This window comes from Struthio camelus, chromosome 3 (genome assembly GCF_040807025.1).
Source record: "Struthio camelus isolate bStrCam1 chromosome 3, bStrCam1.hap1, whole genome shotgun sequence".
NCBI lineage: Eukaryota > Metazoa > Chordata > Aves > Struthioniformes > Struthionidae > Struthio > Struthio camelus.
In genome coordinates, this window is record NC_090944.1 from 94,075,175 (window position 1) to 94,096,412 (window position 21,238).

General features: G+C 38.8%; 1 protein-coding gene across 1 annotated transcript in view; it reads right to left on the reverse strand.

Moving 5' to 3' along the window:
- Nucleotides 1-21,238, reverse strand: part of KIF25 (kinesin family member 25) — a 45,744-nt gene that overhangs the window by 11,269 nt on the left and 13,237 nt on the right. Inside the window, exons 6-11 of the mRNA XM_068939136.1 lie at nucleotides 20,227-20,315; nucleotides 18,638-18,680; nucleotides 12,293-12,360; nucleotides 7,510-7,584; nucleotides 2,948-3,097; nucleotides 1,460-1,636 (exon numbers count right to left, since the gene is read on the reverse strand). Coding sequence (XP_068795237.1) covers nucleotides 1,460-1,636; nucleotides 2,948-3,097; nucleotides 7,510-7,584; nucleotides 12,293-12,360; nucleotides 18,638-18,680; nucleotides 20,227-20,315 — 602 coding nt within the window. The remainder of the gene's footprint in view (nucleotides 1-1,459; nucleotides 1,637-2,947; nucleotides 3,098-7,509; nucleotides 7,585-12,292; nucleotides 12,361-18,637; nucleotides 18,681-20,226; nucleotides 20,316-21,238) is intronic.

Here is a 21,238-nt window from a genome sequence, read left to right on the forward strand (position 1 = left end):
TAACATAAACCCACATAAACAAACCAAAACTAGTGATTATAATGCTTATGTGATTCCACTGAGGGTGCATTTTATTTTAATTCACAGTGGGAAAAATGCTTTTTACATCTGACTTCTAATTCCTCCTGAAGAAGTACCGATTAGATTGTGACAGGCATTATGATAGGGAAGTGAATAAAAACATCATGTTTCCCATGGAAATGTTAAATGTAATAATACTGTGCTAAGCTTTTCAGTAGACCAGATGTTTCTTTCTCTTCACAAACATTAACATCATTTGCCTAAGGAACAGAGAACTTTCTTCTGGGTTGCCAGTCCACTCACTGTGTAGTTCACAGCAGAAATGCTCCCTTCTGAAATCTGTCGACATTCTGCCGGCTCACAGTGAAATGTCCAGTAGTTTAATTCCACTGGGTAGCATCACTTCTCCAGTGTCACTAATACTGGCCTATCTTAACCTGCTTTATTAATGTTGATTTAATTCCAGCATAACAACACATCTGTTACGGAAATGGAATAGTTGAAACAGACCTGCTCTTGTAAATGCATGAATTGTTATGAGCATGTGATTTTTATAATGAAAATAGCAAAGATACATGTTTTGTATATAAAAAAAGTATTATCTCCATTTGCTTTGTACACTATATAAATATGTAATGCCATTTCCACGTAAAGCCTTTGTAAAGCTTAGAAGTACAAGAAGGCATTAAATAGCTACAGCTGTTGCCTGTAACTACTTTAGGCCTCCCTTCACCAACAGGACACATGTAAAAAAGAATCAAACTTACCATACACATATATGCTGGGAAGGTGGCCATCTAAAAACTGCAAGAGTAGAAGGTATATTGACCAATCTTGGATTTTGATTTGAAGAACTTGGATTTTCAAGAACCACAGGTTCAAAGACCAGCATATCAAATCTCACTTAATGCCTCCAATTATGAAAACAGAATCGTCAACAGCGTTAAGGGGGACATTTATATTAAAAGATCACTTAAAAAGTCATTCTCTCTTTAGCACTTTTTAAATCCCCAGTGACTGCAGAGAAATCCCCAATGATTGCAGCTTCTTAAAAATCTGTAAGTGGTGCATACCTTTCTATTATAATCTGTAAGACTCTTATAATACAGTAAAACTCCAGGGAAAGTCCTTTGTGACTGGGTTACCCTTTCTTTTCCTAGCGCTGACAACATGCTCTACATCTAGCAACGATGAAATATATATAGTTATCTTCAGGCATCCTAAGTGGAGGGTGCTTAACATAACCAAAATGAATTGTACTGAGAGTATGTTCATATTTGGAGCCAGCTGCAATCTAATAGACTGTTAACTGAAACACATATGCATATGCTAAGGACTCATTGTTTAGAAGTGTTCACTGGCATTCATAACTGATTTTTGCAACAATTACGCATTGCACTAACACTGTACTATGATCCGGATCACACTGTGCACTTACTCGTACGTAAGCAGTGGAACATCACTCTTTCCTTCTCTCGTTGTGACAACATCACGTTTGATGCCAAATACTCTTCCACAACTGTCTTTGGCCAGAAGATCAAAAATTTCATTATTATATACTTCTACAACAGAAACCTCAACCCAGTAACTTCCCAGTGGCTTTTCTGAAATAAGCCTGCAGAATAAAAATAGAAAAAAAAAACACAAATGAAGAAAACCAAAAAATGCTGAAGTCAAACCCCAAGTAAACTATCTGCAAATAAGGATCTATTCTTTAATTGTAATCCAATTACAATCTGATAAAAGTGCCTATTAAATATCCTCAGTCATGGCTGTGCCTCATCTCCATACTAATGTTACGCTAAAGAATAAGAATACACACTTAAATTATATGCAAGGCAGTAAATAGACCTTCATTTGGAAACAGCAGTGTCAACTTGCATTGTTTCTCTCCACCACCTCTCCTCACTCCTCAAGCTGTTTTTTATACCAGTTCCCTGCTGGGAGTTACTGCATTCGAACCTCAAGGCATGATAGTCTCTGGCAGAGCACAAGCAATGAGCAGGCAGAGATGGTAACTGCTCCAGGTAGATCTGTAAGAGGCTATCTGACCACAACCTCTGTGTAAAACCCAGGAAAAGTAACTCTCATTTTGACTGTATTTAAACCACACAACCTGTTTCTGTGGGGTGGCCGGATTGTGATTTCTGGTCATTACTGTGACATTCCCCTCCCCTCTCCTACTATTAAGACCTAACCCCAGCTGTGTATGAGGTACAGGTTGTAAAAGCTGACTACTGTCAAGAGGAAAACATATGAGATAGCAGTCCTAAAATCCCAGAAAAATCCTAAAATAAGGGCCTGGCTACTCAGGCAAGTATTTACAGTTAGACACAGTTATTCTAGTACAAAATTGGCTCTTGTTGATTTAGCCTCTACCCTTCTCTGAAAGAAACAGACTTAACTGAAAAAGCTTCTAATGGCTCTTCTATTATAACATTGCAGCGTATCAGTTCAAATCATTGGGTTTAACTAAGAATCTAGCCCAGAACAGATCATTGTTAGAAAGTCTGTTATCATCCTTCCGTGGGATTGGGGCCTAATTTGGATCCCTTTCATCTACTCAACTCTCCATCCTCACAAAGCTTGTAAGAATTTAAGTATCTTTTGGACTGCCACAAATAGGACTGAAACATTCAAAAGTTAGGGATCTGAAATACAGATGGACAGACACGCTAGGCAAGATTGCATCATTTTATTTTCTTAGGAAATCTAGCTAAGCAGGATAGAGACTAGGAGTCTATATCCAATCTCAAATATCGAATGGTTGTCAGAGGTGCTATAATCATTGTGAAATTGAAATCTGTAATGATAAATTACAAACTTTCTTTATCCTTTCTATAGAGTTTAATGTCAAAACTCTGTGTGCATGCCACTAACACAAGCCTGAACTCTTACTAGGTTGATATTATCACGTCAGTGTTACCTGAACACTTCTTGGGTAGCTCGAGGAATAATTCCAAGTTCTGATTCATCTTCTGTGGAGAATGCAAAGTTCTCCTCTATCTGTGGTCCCAACATTGTATATGTTTTCCCACTTCCAGTCTGCCCGTAAGCCATGATACACACATTGTACCTGAAAATCAAAAGTGCCTTCACTTATTTTACCACTACCAAATGCATTTGTTAGGTGGCAAGTTAAACCCCAAACAATTTGAGAACACGAACCAAGACTAAGAATAAATACACTGCCACTGCAGATTTCTTCCTGAAGATCTCAAAAACAGGATGAAATCAAGTACTGCTCATAACATCTCTGAAGGGTAGAGAACTGACAACACTGGGATGCTTAACTTGGAATGACTGAAGATGTTAGACTTGCTGTCTGCCTCACTTCCAGTTCACGCACTACTGAGCTACTTGTTAATCAGCTCCTGAAGTACTGCAGTTTACAGTATAGCATTTTAAAGTAAACCATCACTGGGTTTGATTTGTCTTACACTGCTATGCTGCAAACCACAGCATTAATATCTTAACAGCTGGGAATAGTAAACTCTTCAGCTCTCACAGCCTTTCAGGCAGGCTCATCAGTCACAGCCCACAGTCACTGCAAAAGATAAAAGAGCCCTAATAATAAGAGAGACGGATTTAAAACCGTATGCATCACTTGAGTACAAGCATGCACGTGGAGATTTCTGCTCTGGAATAAAATCAGGATTTGACGTGGACTTGCAGAAGGCAAACGAGTACAATGTCAGTGCAGAGGTACAGGCACCTCTGGAATACAGTTCATCATCTTCTGAAGCAGAGATGTGAAATATGTCAAATGAACAGAGGTCTGAAAACGCCTGTTTTTCTCCACTGAACATTAAAAAAAGAGTCAAGCTCTGTTGTGAATGTCTCATCTGAATTTCGCTGTATGAATCCTATCCACAAAGTGTGTTTCTAATACAGTTGGATCAAAGTTAACATCATAAGCAAAACGAGTGGGAAGAAACAAATGCGTCCAGTCACGGTCCTATTTTATACTGAGGACCAAGGCCATAACGTGCAGTTGCAGATTAGTCCCTGCTCACCTGTGTCTAGTGTCTATACTGCAGGGACCTGCTGGCACGTTGGTGTTGACTACGGAACCGTGCCAGCAAAAACTCTTAGGAAACATGCAGCTACACTGGCAAGACTGCTCCTTCACTGGTCTACCTTGTTTGTTCAGAGACCCAGCTTTAGCAGAATCTCCGTGCCCTAGGAGTGCTTTGCAGTGTGCTGAAATTTCTGCTCTACTAAAGAGTTGAAAAAATGGGCTTGCTCCTACTCTGCAGGGAGTGCAATTTCACTGCCTAAACACTGTTGACCTGAACAGCTGCTTTTGGTAATCTGATGCTCTCCTGCATATCAAAAATGTTGTTGCAAGCACATGCCAGCAAATTTCAGTGAACACTCCTCATCCAGTTGTTTTCAATTTTTGACTTTGGGTCATCAAATACTGACATTGCCACTGGAGAAATATATTTAGAAGGCTTTTTGAATGAATACTAAACGTGCCTAGAAGCAATCATTTTGAAGGACTATTAAGAAAGTTTTCTCTTATTAGAAAGACGTGGGGGCTGATAAGCAATACAGCCAATGTCTGGGCACCCTTTCTAGTGAAGTCAAAGTTGCAGTCAGTGAACCTGTAATAAGGTCCCCAAGCCAGGATGCAAAGAGTATAACTAGAAGTCTAGTCATAGATTTGATGGCGTAAAGGAGGCAGCTGCAACTGAAAATAAAGGAAGGAGCACTACAGTAAAACGAAAGGTGCTAGAAACTGGAGCTGCCAATCTGAGATGTGGGATTTCCCCAGGGATTAACTGTTGTCATCAATCTACTTTCATTTATGTCAGTGGAAACCTCCCAGTAATTTTCATAGTTTTCAGCTAGGCCAACAACAAGCGGTTTTCAAAATTTCACCCCCAAAACACACTGCCTGAAAAGCCATCGCTTCTGGACACTTCCAGTTCCTCTTCAAAATAAAGAGTGAATATCTTATGAACCAAAAAGGGAGCCAGAAGTTAGCAACTGGTACTTTTCCTTAGGTAAAACAGAATGGAAGATCTTTTCAGAAATCTCTCAAACTTCCAAATAGTATGGCTACTATTTAGATTTTCTTAATTTGTTAGAAAGAAAGCATCATGGCCAAAATAATTCTGACAAGATAAAGATGATATGAGTAAAAGCCGAAGTTCACAGATGCTTCTAACTTTGACGATAAAGACACAAAGCAGGAATTAAGCCAGTGATATCCTTTTTGCCAAAGCCAAAACAGTATTTCAATAAACCCAAGTGAGCTAAAACTACCCAGAGCAGTATTAGTTCTAACTAAGCACAGGAAAGAATGATTCAGCAAAAGGATGGGCAGCAGCAGCAACAGATCAAATTATATTTACCGAGTTTACTTTGTTGACGCTTTCTTCCAACATGAGGGTTTTAAACCCATGAAACCCATTTTTATCCTCAGGCTTCTAATGTGAACATTTCTGGGGAGGATTCAGCTATCAGACATTTCTCTTCTATCAACCCAAACATTTCTCTTTCTACATTGTGTTTCATTAGTTATGTTATTGTTTTAAAAAGTTCTTATTGTCAAAGTAGAACACTAATACTTTCATAGTACTCCTCTCCTGAAAAGAATGTGGCTGTTCACTACAGCAAACTTGTCACTGGGTGGGAAACACTGTCAAAAGAAATCAAAGGAGGAGGAAATTATTCTTCCTTAAAATAAATAAATTAATTTAAGTTTATTCTTCAATCTTGTAAAGAAAGGAAATGTTATCTTAGTCCCTTGCTGGTCCTGTATTGCTAACTATAAACTTTGAAGCCTGCAGTACTTTGTCTGTTTTGCATATGGAACAATCTTTTCCTACTGTATATTTATACTGAAAAATGAAACAATTCATTAAAAAAAAAAAAAGGGAAGAAGAAGAAAAATAAGGAAAAGGAGTTGAACACTCAGTTGAACACTCCTTTCCACTCAAGATTGTTACAGACCGTTTTGGAGCCCAGATCAAAACAGTCAGGAGGGGCAGAGACGTTCAAGGTTCAGACCGTCTGTTTCACATTTACAAAGGGAAGGCTGCTCAGAAACATGGCTCTTATGCACAGTCTTTCCTTCCCTGAAAATCTGTTTCTGTTTAAATGGCACTCCTGGAAAAACAAGACAGCTCTTTTGTTTTCAATAACAGAACATTTCCTAAATGAATATAAAACTCCTAGCTTTCAGGACAGGATTCTTTCAATGCACAAATTAGAAAGTGGGAAGTACAGTAAATAGAGGTACAAACCAGATAGGTCTGAAGAAACACTGGCAACATATTGAGCCAAAGCAAACTTATGTTCACTGCAACAGGAAAAATACAGAGCGAAAACTGTTGCTCTAAGGACCCCTCCGAACTCCTCCAACCTAGGAGATCCTCAGGCCGCTCAGCTATGGAAACTGGTTACTCATCCTTGGAGACTAGAATAGTGCCTTATGGGCCACATCATAACACTGCCTTTAGCCCAGCTAGCCCTTATGGGCCCCTCTGTGGCATGTGTAACAGGATGTTTGGGATTTCCCAATATTCACAGTATCCTGATATGCCTCTTCTAGGCTGCTTTTTAACTATCAGACAGAAAAGGAGATTTGTAAACTTCATTGTGCAGACTGCCAGGAGCAAGGGTTGCCACTGTTCAACTATGCCACTGGGGAGGGAAAGAGGCTGTAATCAGGTCTATGACAAACATCTATAGTTCAGCTGACTCAGGGTGACAAAAGAGCAGAAAGGAACTACTACGTAAACCTAAATTCAAGCCTGAAGGATTATAAGAACAACCACCTCAAGGCTTATTGGTGAAAGCAGCTTAACTTGGCCTTAGTGTAAATGAAAATCACACTTCAAGAACCTCAGTGGCTAAAAGTAATTAAATACATTTGTTAGTGCTTATTACTGATTAGTTTCTTATTCAAACCAGAATTCTGTTTTAACCCTAGCATCTGAGGGATTCTTAAGAACTGAGATTGAGGATGCTCAATTCTGGTTCAATCAGGAATTGACTGTACGACCTCCTGTGGCATGTGCTGTACACAGGAACAGAACAGATGATCAGACAACGGCCCTGGCAAGCCTTTTATATACGGTTGGAAAAGATGTATCATACTGTGTTTGCAACTGAAAAACAGTTCTAAAACATAACCAAAACAGGAAAGAAAAAAAAAAAAGTATCCTCCATTAGAAGCAATGTTCATGTTTGCTCTAAGGGAAAGAGACCAGAGGAAAACTGCTGACCTACTTTTCTTTTCCGAATTTGTCCACTCTGCTAAATTTTATAAACAGTTGTGTTCACTGTTTATATGGGGAAACAACATTCAATCACTGCTGAGTAGAAAGAAAACAGGAAAATGAAACCGCAACGCCGCAAAACTTGACACGACCGTGAAGCAGTTAACAGCTAATATTTAAGTAAATTTTTTTAATTGATGGATTTCAGTAGACAGTTGTCCTTTAGCTTTCCTGCTCCCAATTTTTAACTTACCCGTCCAGGAGAGAAGTTAGCAAAGGGGCCACATCTGCAAACACTGTGTCTTGAGATTCAGAAGCATTGTAAACTCTGAGGATCAAAATGCAGTGGTTAACTGAAGAAAGAATATAAGTATGTTGCTACGATACAAGAACATAAAATATGAAAAATGTAGGCCAGTGACACTAAACTTGTGACCCGCTAACATTTCTATGACAGCAGCAATTACAGATTGGGTTTTAAAAGACTTATTTTGCTTGGCAATATGAAGCTGGCAGATAGAAACTACTCACTGCTGCTCTAAAACTGGACTTCCTTATTACCTTTTAATTTCCTGGCATAGGAAGAGCTGAGCTGCTATAGGAGTTACCACTTTGTTCAGGTAGCTAGAGGGGGAAAAAACATGGGGCATGCCCAAGCCTCAAAAGTTGCGCAGGAAAGTCTGAAGTGCCTCTGGTATATTACGGAAGAGCGCAATCTTGGAGCAGGAGAGAAGCCAGGATCCAAAGTGATCTGGTTGCTTTTTGTGATGTATTCCAGGGGACGGGAAATCAGCATTCCTAGTTTTCCCTTGCTTTTCAGGGGGAGCAGCTGTTGTCTGTACTGGAGGGAGTGATCCATAGATGTACGCTTGTGGCTGTCTGATCTCATCCTAATCCTTTGGTCTGCCTCTTTGGCAGATAGTGTCTTTTTTTTAGGCAGTACTGATCCATGTTACTTTCTCCCACCTACCAGCTGACTGTATCTCCCTGCCCGTGTCTCCTCTGTGTCAGGCTCTAAGGAAGGGAACGGTCAGGTTGTGCTGCTTCTTGAGATGTGGGAAGGGTTTGGGAAAAGAGGTACAGAGGCTGCAAACTTGCCTCAGGGCTTGTTTCAGAGGAGGCTGTGGCACGGTAGAAATCTAAAGGCCCCCGAGTTCATGTTTAATGATGCACTGTCTTCGTGGGCAGCATCAGTTTAAGGTATTTTCATCCCCACCCCTGCTGAACTATCTGTTCTGAGATGAATATTTCTCACCAGAGGGAACAGATCGCTTTCTTTTATGTTGTGATGTGGATTTCACACTAATTTTTTACTAGAATGAACGACAATTAAACTAGAGTTATTCCACCTCTTAGAAAAGATCAATGACAACATAATTCTTGGGCCAAAATAATGACGTCTAAAACAACTACACCCATTTTTTCAAATTCAAGAACAAAAATCCAGCAAAGCTACACAGGGCCTTTCAGCTAAATTTTTCCCCCTAACCCTTTCAGATATAAAATTTGGACAACACAAAATCAAGACGTGAAAATAAGAAATCATCAAAGGGAGGAAATTCTGATCATAAAACATGGTCATCCTAATTCACTCATCTCTTCTCTAACCTGCCAAAAAAGTAATCTCCCCCAGATTACAGCCTGCAACAAGTACCGTTTATACAAGATGTATGAAACCTAAAACATTAAAATCATTAGCCACACTTTAGAAGGTGAGGTATGAATGTTTTTCCTCTTCGGAAAGAGCTTCCTTTTCAAGATAACCTTCTGTTGTGATTCTTTTTTTGTTTATCCCTGTTTTCCAATGAGTGATGCATGTTTTAGATAGGTTACAGCAAAATGGTAAATTAGAAACAGGAATTTCAGTAGCAGCAAACATTACAGAGCATAATAGGTACACTTCACTTAGCAGTATTCTACATCTTGTGTATGTGATACCTAAAAAAATTACTGAATGAAGGACATAGTGTGCCCTTGAGCATTTATTCAAGCCTCTTTGTATGTTTGACGAGGATCTGGCCAGTAAGGTTTGCAGCTTGCACAAATGTGGATTTAGTGTTAACTTCTCCAAAAATAAGACTGCACAAAGGCACCACTGATAGACAGATACAGAATTAGACCCAATCTACTTAGTTCAGCGTTCTGTTTCAGCACGTAGCCAGAAGCAGGAGCAAGGAATACCATGGTAGCTGGAGACAGTATAATTCATCTCTGAGATGAATACATCTCATCCTAGTCCTTAATAGTTGTAAAGTAGCCTCAAAGCTGAAAGAGTTGAACCTCTGTTTCAACAAATATTATTAGCATTAACATTCAATTTCTTTTTCTGTCTTGCTGATTTTTTGGCCTGGAACAACATCCTGTGGCAATGAGTTCCACAGTCTAATTATAAGCTGTATGAAAACGTACTCTCTTTAATCAGGAAATGAGTACTTGTCTGGCTTGATGGACAAATACTGCTTGTCTTGCCATTCCGCTGACATGCTGTCATGCTAAACTGAGAAACCAAGAAATATGCAGAGATGTGGCACAGTTCTTATTGGGAAGACATAGTCACTGAAAAGCAACACTCCACCTGGCTGTGCACGCATACCTGCATACTCTTCAGTATGCTTTGTGCATCAAATTTTCAAGGTCAATATAAGAAAGCAAAAGCACTTCCAAACACTTTTCTCCGCTTCATTTATCATCTGCAAGCAATGAAATATTCATTAACACCAAGTCCTGAATCTTAAACAACTAGGGCTCTAGCTCCATTTATCATGAAATGGTATTTTTTCTTAACGTGTCAAAATATCTCCCTCAGAGCTACTATTTTAAAAAATTAACTTAAGTGTTAATAATGAGATATGAATAGTCATACTGTCTTCACTTGGTGGGTTTTGCTTCACTGAATAAAGCAAACAGATGGCAACTGACCACAACCACAGCTAGAATCGACCAGTTTTGGTAGGCTTATGTGTACCCTGCAAAGTAGTACACACATAGCTAACCGTATCAGGTATTGGTAGCAGTTTAGAGAAAAGGCATTGGGCTCTATGTTACAGTAACTACTCCAAATATTTACCTAACTTCCTGTAGGGATTTTACTGCCACTACTGAGCTGCTGTGGTTCAAATGCTACCAGTACCCAAATAAAGTATTCTAAAGTTGGCTTGAACTAGTCTTTGCTACATTATAATCACAGAACTGGCTGAAGCATAGACACACACTTAAGCAGCTGAGAGCATGCAGCAAATTCAGAAAATTTGTTTCTATAAACCCCTTTATTTTTACCCGAATGATGACAGATTTGTCTCTGCATGGTCATTAATGTTAATTTCACCTTGACAATTCTGAGCTGCTTTTTTAATTTGCTAACTGATTCACCAATAAAATTATAAAAGCATAACATGCTGAAAGCTGGAATTTTCTTTCTGAGCTGAAATCAAACATTTTGACATTTATTAGTTCTATAAAACGTTGCTAAAAAAATAAACATTTTTGAGTTCATAAGAACCATATGCTCTTCTGTTTATAAAATAGAGCTGTGCCGGGACCAAAAAAAAAAACCATTTCCCGAGAACTGCATTCTTTGAGGGATTTACATTTTTTAAGCTTTTTCCTGATTATCATGATCTACACCACATGTCCAGAATCACAGCACCTCTGGAGTCCTGCGTCAATACCATTAACTGCGTTGCTCTACAGATTTGAATTCCAGCTTTAATCTGCATTCACTTCAACTGGTATTGCTGTGTTAGGTATAGGTAGAGGGTGAAAGCAATTATTCCAAGTAGCTTAGCAGACATGCGAGGTGACCATGTTTCTTGAGAGATCACATATGTATGCCTTGTATCAAAGGAGTCCTATAACCTGTGGAGTCAGTAAAGCTTCCCCAATATTTGCATTATCTTAAGGATTTTCAGTCACTTGGTGGCCAGTCCCCGGTCCTTAGTCTGGATGAGTAGAAAAGGGCAGGATCTTAGAAGGATGCCTCAATAAAAGGGTGAATAACTGGCAGTGTTTAGCAAACCTACAGCAGTTTGGGTGGAACAGGCTCAGAATTTAAATTTAAACCAGGAGAGATAATTCATGTTGGATATATTTAACTTTAAATACAAGTTTTGCTTTCAGCAAGGAAGCATGAGATTATCCTCATGTGTCCAGAGGGTTCTGAAGCACAGTTCAGGGTAGAGAGCTACTGAATGAGTGAGTCACTGCAATGTACACACATAGCTCAGTAAGGCAAAGTTTGCATTAGAAGAAAGGCATGAGGCAAAATTTTGTATTTCTTAGTTTACAGAGATCTCATTTGTATTAGTTTAACTTTTCATTCCTGCCTTCAGATGTTCAAGTCAGCTCCGTTTTAAAAGAACACAAAGCACCTTTCAGCCTGACTCCCTGCAGTTTTCTGTCTTATGGGTTGATTCTCTGGTGTCTTGTAAGGCACAAAAAGCAAAACCTTTATTGCAGCTGGTGCATTCAAAACTTCTCACACCTACGTGGGTTCTCCAGTGTCTAATCAGGAAAGTGTTCACGCTACCACCTTTCCCTCGAAGGACCACTAATTTACATGCCATTACTCTACCCAGCTCTCTATTTTCAGTCCATTTTATCTCTAAACCATGAGTAGCATGACTGAACACCAGGTCTTAGAAGTCCTCAGTTCAGCTTCCGGCTCAGTCATGCTGTATGTCTGATGCTGAAGACATGTAATCCACCTCAATTCCTCCCCTTTAAAATGTGGATAACGTATTTTACTATCTCGCAGCATGCTGCAAGGATCATCACAACTACTCAGAGATTATTGTGAAGAGCATCAAATAAGTCTCTGCACAGGTTTCAAATGTAAGTATATTGGTGGTCTTCATTCAGAATGAAGACAAAGTGCATCATCTGTATCCTTAAGTGCATTATTCTGTCCTAGAAAGAAGTGAATACCACACAAATAAAAAAAAAATACGAACATCATCTTCTACCCAATGCATACTGAAAAATTAGCTTTCACTATACAAATCTTCCAGCAATCCAAACTGCTACACAGGACCACCCACCTCTCAAACTGAAAAGTCCTGTTTATTGATGCATGACCAGGACGGTTACACTTTACAAGGACAGTTTCCTAAGAAGAAAACAAAATACTTATAGTTAATATCATAAGCACGCAAATAAAATATTTATCATTTCTAATGCTCCAGGTTACAGCAGTAATTAAGGAACTGGAGAGAGCCTAAAGTGCAAAACCTTGCTCCAACAGTCACCAGCACTTGAGGTTTTAGAGCTTGCCTACCGCAGTGAACTAGCCAGATCAGGAGAAAGGATCTCAAAATGCATTTACGTGATTAAAGAGCAATAAGCACAAAATATGGGCACTTAAGTTGAGGAGAAAGATCCAAACCATCACCTACACTTCTTACATGCCTAGAAAGCCACAGGCAAGTAAAACCAACGTATCTAATTCTCATCACAGGTAGTAAAATGGCAAACAGAGCCCTTTTATCTTAAGGTCAGTTTTCAGGGCGTCATTTCAGATTGCTTAAATATATACATGTTATTTGTGCCTATAATTGAACAGAAGATGCATATTTCACAGAATATCATGCTAGTCCACAACTATGAAAGAGAACAGCAGTGGCACAACTGCTAGAATTTGATGAGTTCTTCGTAGAATCCACTTTTCAGATGGACTATGTAGCAGTTTTGTAAGCATGTCAAATATGTCAGCAGCTCTTTAAACTATTAATAGAGTGTAATCACAGCACTTTCACGTGTCTTAACTAGCGACTCCTGTGCCCTTTTACTCCTCACGGCATATGTTGCTTAATGGCAGAGAAAAGTAGAGAAAAAAAGGAAAGGGTTTACAACACTCCAAGTGGAAGCTCATTAGCACATAAAATACCTCATCTTATTCAAGGTTTCCTAGCTTACTAACATGCAATTACATTACATTTTGATGGGAGTGTTGAAGAAATTTCTACTATGCTTCAGACAAATGGCTTGCAGCGCTAAACGAATGCCTTTCAAACTAGTATTGCCACTGAATAAAGTAACAAAGAACTGAAAAAATAATGATTGCATAACAGTATGTCCAGCATGCAGGTGGCTAATTAAAAAAGTCACTTAAATTTCTTGTTTTATATTTACAAATATTCTTCCTCTTTGGAGGAGGCCAATCCAATGAGGGCAACACAGAATGAACTGTGCTGTCTGTCCCAGCAAACAGACAAATTTAGCAGCAATACAGATGTGAGCACAACACTGCTACAAGATGGCCTGACTCAGCAAATAGGCTCCAAAAAAGAAGAAAAAAAAGGACTATGAGGTAGACTTATGCAAGTCTTTCTGATTCAGTTATCAAATTTATTTGCAGACTAGTTTTTCCCAAGATGAAAAATGGGACAGAAAAAACTCTATCTGCGTAACAGAAACAAAAGACTTGCTAGTAGGGAGAAGTCTTCATTATGAGCATTTTTAATGACTTTCCTTTCTCAAGAGCTCAGTATGGCCTAACACATCCAGCACAGCTGCTGGTCTACAGAATCTCGTCACGTTTCCCTGTCAATAGTCAGTAGCGTCTATGAAATCCCGACACCTGTATCAAACGATACTGAGTAATGGGTTTTTTTTGTTCCAGAGAGACAGAATACTGCTGGTCGGAGTTCTTTTAGGGCAAAATGAGTCTTGGAAATGACAAATGGATGCTTCATAAATATTCAGGCTGCCCTGACAGCCAAGCTTGGGGAGGTCTTGAGCAGGTGAAATTCAATGAAGCAAGGAAATAATTTTAAATGAGTCATATGGAACAGAGGCCATAGACATATGATCACAAAACCCAGCTGTGATGGTTATCATTTCCCATCACTTGTCACTGTGTATCTGCTAAAGGCTATTGCCCCCTTTCCCAAGGCTACTGCCACACAACACAGCCAATGGATGGGACACTGCGATAGTTTCTGATCTGTTTTGACTGCTAACTGTAGCACAACTGGCTGACAGAGCACTGAGGAAGAGATGGACTGCTTAAAGGATTCCCTAGCCTAGGTAAGCTGCGGGGAAAGAAACCTCCAGCTGGGGATGGTGAAAAGCAACTGGGGAGCAATAACGTTTCCAGCTACTACAGCTACATCCACCAGATCTACTGCAAAATTATCTCCCAAGAAAAGGAGGGTCCTACTGGGTAAATTAATACATTTTCCCAATCTGATCTAGAAAAAAACAGCAGAATCCTTCCACATCCTCCCCGATAGTCAGAGCGGCCTCTTCGTCATCACTTTTTTCTCAACTGCTCCCAAGTGAAAAGCTTTTCAAAATGATTTGAAAGGAAATAACCACTCAGAGGCAGCCAGTTTCTTTTCTCCTCCTGCGCCAAAGGAGGTTGGATTCAAATGACAAAACAAGGTATTTTGCTAAGGCAGGTGTCTCAGGCTCCTATCTAGTCACTGGAGAGAAATAAACATGTCTAAAGGGTAATTCAGAACTTAGGTGAATGACTTTCCATGCAGAGGTGGTGGCTACTTTTCTTCACTGCCTACAGGGGGAGTCTGGAGTGCTTAAATTCCTAACTTAAGCACCTCATGTAAACATCTACATTTGGATCTCGTGAATTCAGGCCAAAGCACAGTTAATCATTCGCACATAACAGCTATATTCAGTAGCACATACAGCACACTCTTCCGCCAGAGACTGACAGAGTCACAGAAGAGCAAGAGGTGGGACCCTAGAACAGAATCACAAAATCACTGAGGTTGGAAGAGACCTGTGAAGCTCATCTAGTTCAAGCCCCCTGCTCAAAGCAAGGTCAGCTAGAACCAGTTGCTCAAGATCATGTCCAGTTGGGTTTTGAGTATCTTCAAGGAAGGAGACTCCACAATCTCTCTGGGCAACTTGTTCCAGTGTTTCATCACCCTTACAGTGTAACAGTTTTTTCTTATGTTTTAAGTTAAGTTCCCTGTATTTCAATTTGTGTCCATTGCTTCTTGTCCTGTCACTGGGTACCACTAAGAAGAGTTCAGGCATTCAGCACCTTGGCCTTTTCCATGTCACCTGTAACCAGCTCCCCTGCCTCATTCAGCAGCAGGCCCATATTTTCCCTAAGGTTCTTTTTGCTGTTAATATGCCTGTAGAAGCCCTTCTTGTTGCCCTTCACATCATTCTCCAGATTCAACTCCAGATGAGCTTTGGCATTTCTGCACACTCAGATAGCGTGCTCAGATATTTCTCCCAAGTTACCTGTACCTGCTTCGACCTCTTTTATGCTTCTTGTTTGAGTTTAGTTAAGAGCTCCTTGTTAACCCATGCAGGCCTCCTGCCACTCTTGCTTGGCTTCCTGCACATCAGGATAGAGTGTGGAGGAGGTAGTCCTTGAAAATAACCTCTTCTGGACCTCTCTTCTCTCCAGGATCATATGTATCCCATGGGATTCTTCCAAGTAGACAACTGAACAGGCCACAGTCTGCTCTTCTGAAGTCCAGAGTTGCAATCCTACTATTTGTCCTGTTCCCTCCTCTCAGGGTCCTGCATTCCACCACACCCTGGTCACTGCAATGAAGGCTGTCCTGACCTTCACATCCCTGACCAGTTCTTTTTTTGTAAGGATCAGGTCCAGCAGAGCATCTCCTCTCATCTGCTTATTTCCCCCAAGCAGCGACACAAAACCAGCGCCGCTCAATGCCTTATCTGTGTGAAGTAGTTCAACCTGATGCATAGTGAGTGCTCACTCCCTACCATTATTATAACAATGAGCTTCAGGAGAAAGGCTCAGACAGTTGTTACAATTATGCTGAGTAGCTGGGCATACATGGGAAAGTGAAAAGAAACCTTGCCAAGCACATGAGAAAATGTGAAGAAAATCTGAACATAGGCTTCTTCAAATCTTTCAAGCCAATACATTTGAATCAAATATGAAATTAACAAGAAAAAACCTTGGAGACAGTCACCCTGGAGTCCTAATGTTAGCAGCCAGACTCTCCATATGAAAATGATTATATTTATACATGCAATCTGAGACTTTAAAATCTCGAATTAGCTCAAAAATTGAAATGAAATACTCTCCTGTACAGCCAATAAAAAACTAAGCCTTTTTTAGACTTTAGAATCACAGTAATGACTCTCTAAACAAGATGTACAAGATTACAGAAAAGGTCACTTGTGTCTTTTGAAGAATTAATGACATGAATATCTAAATAAACAAGAGAAAAATTGGTCAAAGAAAATCCTAAATTGAAATCAAGTGGTCTCAGTCTCACAAGGCAACACACAGTCATTCTGCCTAAGTTAAAGCTCTGCCTATGTACAGAGAGTTTCAAGGAAGTGTTAAGACAGCTGCTGGCAGAAGAGAAGCAGGACTTCTTCACACTGTAAATTCGGTTGAAGTATTTCACTGAGACAGTTGTTTTTCCCTATTCTAGTTAAAACATGACAAGCTGTAGCCTAGAGGAGGCAGAATATTCCCAGAGCTCTAGCACAGTCCAGGTACAATGTTAAGCTGAAGTCTGTCCATCAGATCAAACCATAGTTTCCTATGCATATGCTGGAGGGGAGTGAAAAGGAATCAAATGCATTGTGACTGTGGGTCTCCTATGCAGCTCTGCTTTGTAACGCATGTTGGCTCTAAAATGACCATGTTACATGCGCAGTTTCATAAAATATTCTCCAATAAGTTCAAGGAAAAATCTGGAAACCGAGCCATTATTTAAATAACAGACCTCAGCACCTCTATCACAAGCAGTCTCCCTTAACCTTGATCTAAAATTTCCTTTAAATCATAAATACTTTTTTGGAACATGGCTAACTTACTTCCAGAAATGTGAGCTTTGACTGGGTTGAAACTAAAGCCTCAATAACAAATCAAAAAACATAATTTTATCTGAAAACTGCATACTTATCATAGCTACAGGTATAACATCTACAGTTGTTAAAAGAAGCAGGCATAAACATTGTATTTTTTTTTTGCTTTTGTTAGATTAGTCTAAGTTGATTGCTTTTTGCAAAAAATCAGTCATATTTTATCCTCCCACATGACCTTGGATACTTTAAACAAAAGTATCAATTTTCTATAAACAAAAATTCTTATTATGAAACTAATACAAACTTTAAGGTGTTTGATCAGAACTAGGAAACATTTTAACTAAATAACTCTCAAAGCAAACCAATAAAACATTTGAATTCAATACTGTATTTTCCAAAAATAAGAAGATAGTACCTTACAAATTTCGTTTTACAATCAAGTCCATACATATGCTTATTTTCCTGAAATATTTCGTAAGGACTTTTAAACGCAAGGTCAGTCAGCATATTGAAGCTTACCAGCTCACTGTTCTATACAAATTCAAACTTATACATTGATTTAAGCAAGCACACACAGTTTTGCCTGTAAAACTATAGATACTGTAATACATTAGATTGCTATAGCAAATAATCCAAAACCTAATTATCTAATTTTGTTTTTTTCCTACAAGAAAATGTAACAGGTGAGAAATGGTCACTGCATTGTGTAGTGCAATAAACGGGTCATGACATTTATAATACTATAACGTTACAGATTCCCATTTTTTATCTCACGACATAGTCACTCTCTCTGACTCTTCATGTGCTCCGTTAGTTTCCCAATTGTGTATAGGACCATCCAGTCTATACAACAGAGAACCACCCAGTGAAGCTGTAATTTAGATTTAAATGCATAAGATACCTTAGGTCACTTCATGTACACTTTAAGCACTATACTACAGAAGAGAATGTGGCTACTTACTATGTAACAGTGAGCAACTGACTAAGAACTATGACAGCTAAGAAAATTAAAGGTAAAACCCAAGTTAATAATACTTTGACCTTAGCTCACACTATTGTGCCTTTTTAACTTTTATGTCTCGGTAATGGCCTCAGTTAATGCTGGAGTGTCATCTGGACTTGCAACCTCAGTGTTCATTCTCCTTCTTCTGATGGATCTGAGCCAGGATCCTTTAACATGCTTGACTGCAATACCGTGTAGGCTGTTGTGGTACTTTGTGAGATATCGTATTTCTTTCCTAAACCATTAGTTGTATTGTAACAATAAAAATGAAAAAGCCTGACATAATTTTAGAAATGGTTACAGTAAATAGAAATAACTCAAAGAGCGTGCAGGAAGTCTGCAGCAGGTTGACTACTGCAAACACCCAAGCTCCAGTTCATGGATGACTTTAGCAGCAGAAGCACCAAGCTATTATTACTACAAAGAGCCAGGATAAAAATAGCAGAAATCACCCGCTAATGCATCCATGGGAGATCAGAGCTGGGTACGTACTGAGAATTGTCTTGTGAACCTAATTTTCTTAAGAACCGATTGTTCACCTGTCCCTCTTTTTCTCTCTTTCATAGTATCTGTGAATGTGCTTGTGAATTTCACTGTTAAATATACTCACATCATCAGCTGCATATGCCACCTTTTCTGAAAAGTTTCTTTGCCTGTAAGAAATAAAATTTTTCTGACAACAGGGGAAAAGAAACCATAAATGTTTCATTTAAGTCAGGAAAGTCAATGCTCAAAATGTCTGTGAACTACAGTTGTATAAAGAGTAACTTTCAGAATTTTCATTTCTGTTGTACCCCACGTACATACCCCACAAATAACACCACAGTTATTTGTGACTAAAAACCAAATTAAAGTGCAACCAAGCAAAATAATCTACTTAAAAAAGCAAATTTAGAACAAACTCAGTTAAGACTAGTTCAAATGCAATATTGTTTTTAGATCACCATTGGAAAGCTTGTAACAAGAGGCTTTCACTATTGCATGTCGAACTGAAAATAACTGTCTTTTTAGGTATTTGGCCCCGATTCTGCAAATACAATCAGAAGTAATTTTGCATCCATTACTAATCTAAAAAATGACTGGGACTGCTGAGGTGTATAAATACATTCATGTGTGTAAGTGTTTTCAGACTCAGTCCTTAGTCCTTACAACTAAGTTTTATTTAAATTTCCTTTTGGTATATTAAGAAAAGCGAGGCTTAGCAATTGCATGTTTGACACAGTCCATTGTATTCTACCCTATGCTTTAGCAGCCAATTGCACTATTCCATATAGCAACAAAAACAGAGTTTTTTACTTCACAGGTATACTAAGCACAGGTTAACTCAAGATTCCCCTTCAGACTCCTAGAAATTTCTTGTCTAGCTTTTTTTGTTTTGTTTTAATTAAAACAATTATATATTTTCTTAAAGATTTCCCATAAGTGCATAGACTTTTAAAACATTGTATGTATTCTTTTAGAAATACCAGCCAGGGAAAGTAAAATAAAGTCCCAAATTAAGTTATTTTCTGATAGGGCAAATCATGATGTTACTGTTTTCTAGACACCCACCTAGTGTTCCCCTACTTTCTCTGCTGGTGTTTGTATCGATCTCTGCCTTCTTTCATGTTAGTCGTCTATGGAGAATTCAGCTTGTTACAGCACATACGTGCATCTAATCCCTCTTTTCTTTTTAAACCTTGGGACGTGCTGACACTTCAGTTATGGTAAGTGTATTACAAATTAGAGATACAGAGCCAAATTATACTTAGACAGATAGAATTACAAGTGTTTGTGCTGACAGCAAATCTGTTCTATAGCATTACAAAACATCTGTAATGCTGAAGGTCTCTCTCCACGTAACTTCTGACAGATGTTATTAAATTACTGTATCCCAGAATTTGTACAGGATACAGAATATGCTTTAAATTGGCAGCAGCTGTGTTACTTCTGTCAAGGCAGGGATAATTGTGGGTTGTTAAACTGCTACGGCTTTCAGGTTGAAAGACCTTTAGATAAGGAGATGAGATTGGCTAAAGCCATCTTAACAGGAGAAAGAAAAGGAAATGGCTATTATTTGTTATAATACCATCACAGTCTTCCTACCCCTATAAAAACAGAAAAATCGAGAACACAGTTATTCTCGCACACAAAGCTATTGTTTTCTCCATATATTAAATATGGATCAGCTAAGATTATAATGCAGCCAAAATAAATTACCCATCTTGTGGTATTTTAAGTCCAGCAGCTGTATCAAAAGGTAGTAACGGTCGGATCCTGCAGTGGACTCTGATATTTCCTCTTAACTCCTAGGATTAGAATATTAACATGTATTTAATATAAATTCCTGGAGAGGACAAATACACCAGAATAAGTTATACAGGCATAAATGTGTTTAAGAAAACAGATAAATGTTTTCAACATCAGAGCTTTAGACTTTCCATGGAGAGAAAAAAATAGTATCAGTATCATTTGCCCTCTCCTAACTTTAAATGGGAAAGCGTAAGCTCTTCAGAATTATGGAAGGGGGTGGCCCTCCTCAGTCTATACGGCAAACAAAAAAGGCCTTCAGTCTGAGCCATTTTCCCTCTTGAGTCTCCTCCTTTTTCACTAGAGCTTCTTCAGACACCTACATTAACTTGACAGACAGCAAGTTGAAACACTACATTGCTCCTCAAACACCAGACCTGAGGAAGATGGAGAATATAAAACATTCTGTTCCTTTTTCTCTCCATCGTGTGTTCATATATGACTAAAAAGACAGTAAATGATTTTTCTCTGTAGACTGTTTCAGACTTCAGTTTATCTAACCTGGTGTTTTCCTTTCCCTTTTGCTGCTGCTCACCTCTTGCCTTATATTAATGAAGGCAGCTTGTCTGTGATGACTAGTGAACACTGCCTTTAACTGCCCATTGTCTTGTGTTTCTAAAAATTAGGTCCCTTGTAGAGGTCATGAGTCAGGCAACTCAAAATTAGTCATTTGTTGCAGGGGAGAGTAGAGTTAACAGGGCAAAAAACAAAAAATGAATCCCAAATGGACCATCACTAAAAAATGAGCAGGATACAGTTAGATATATCTGGAAAGAAAAAGAAAATTTTGCAATTTCAAGTCAATCATTTTAAGAATTCTAGAACAATTTCAGAGCAACACTTTTATTTAATCAAGCTTGAATTTATATACCCTGAATTTCACATTGTGGGGAAATTGCTAAATGAGAAATGGGGTTTCCTG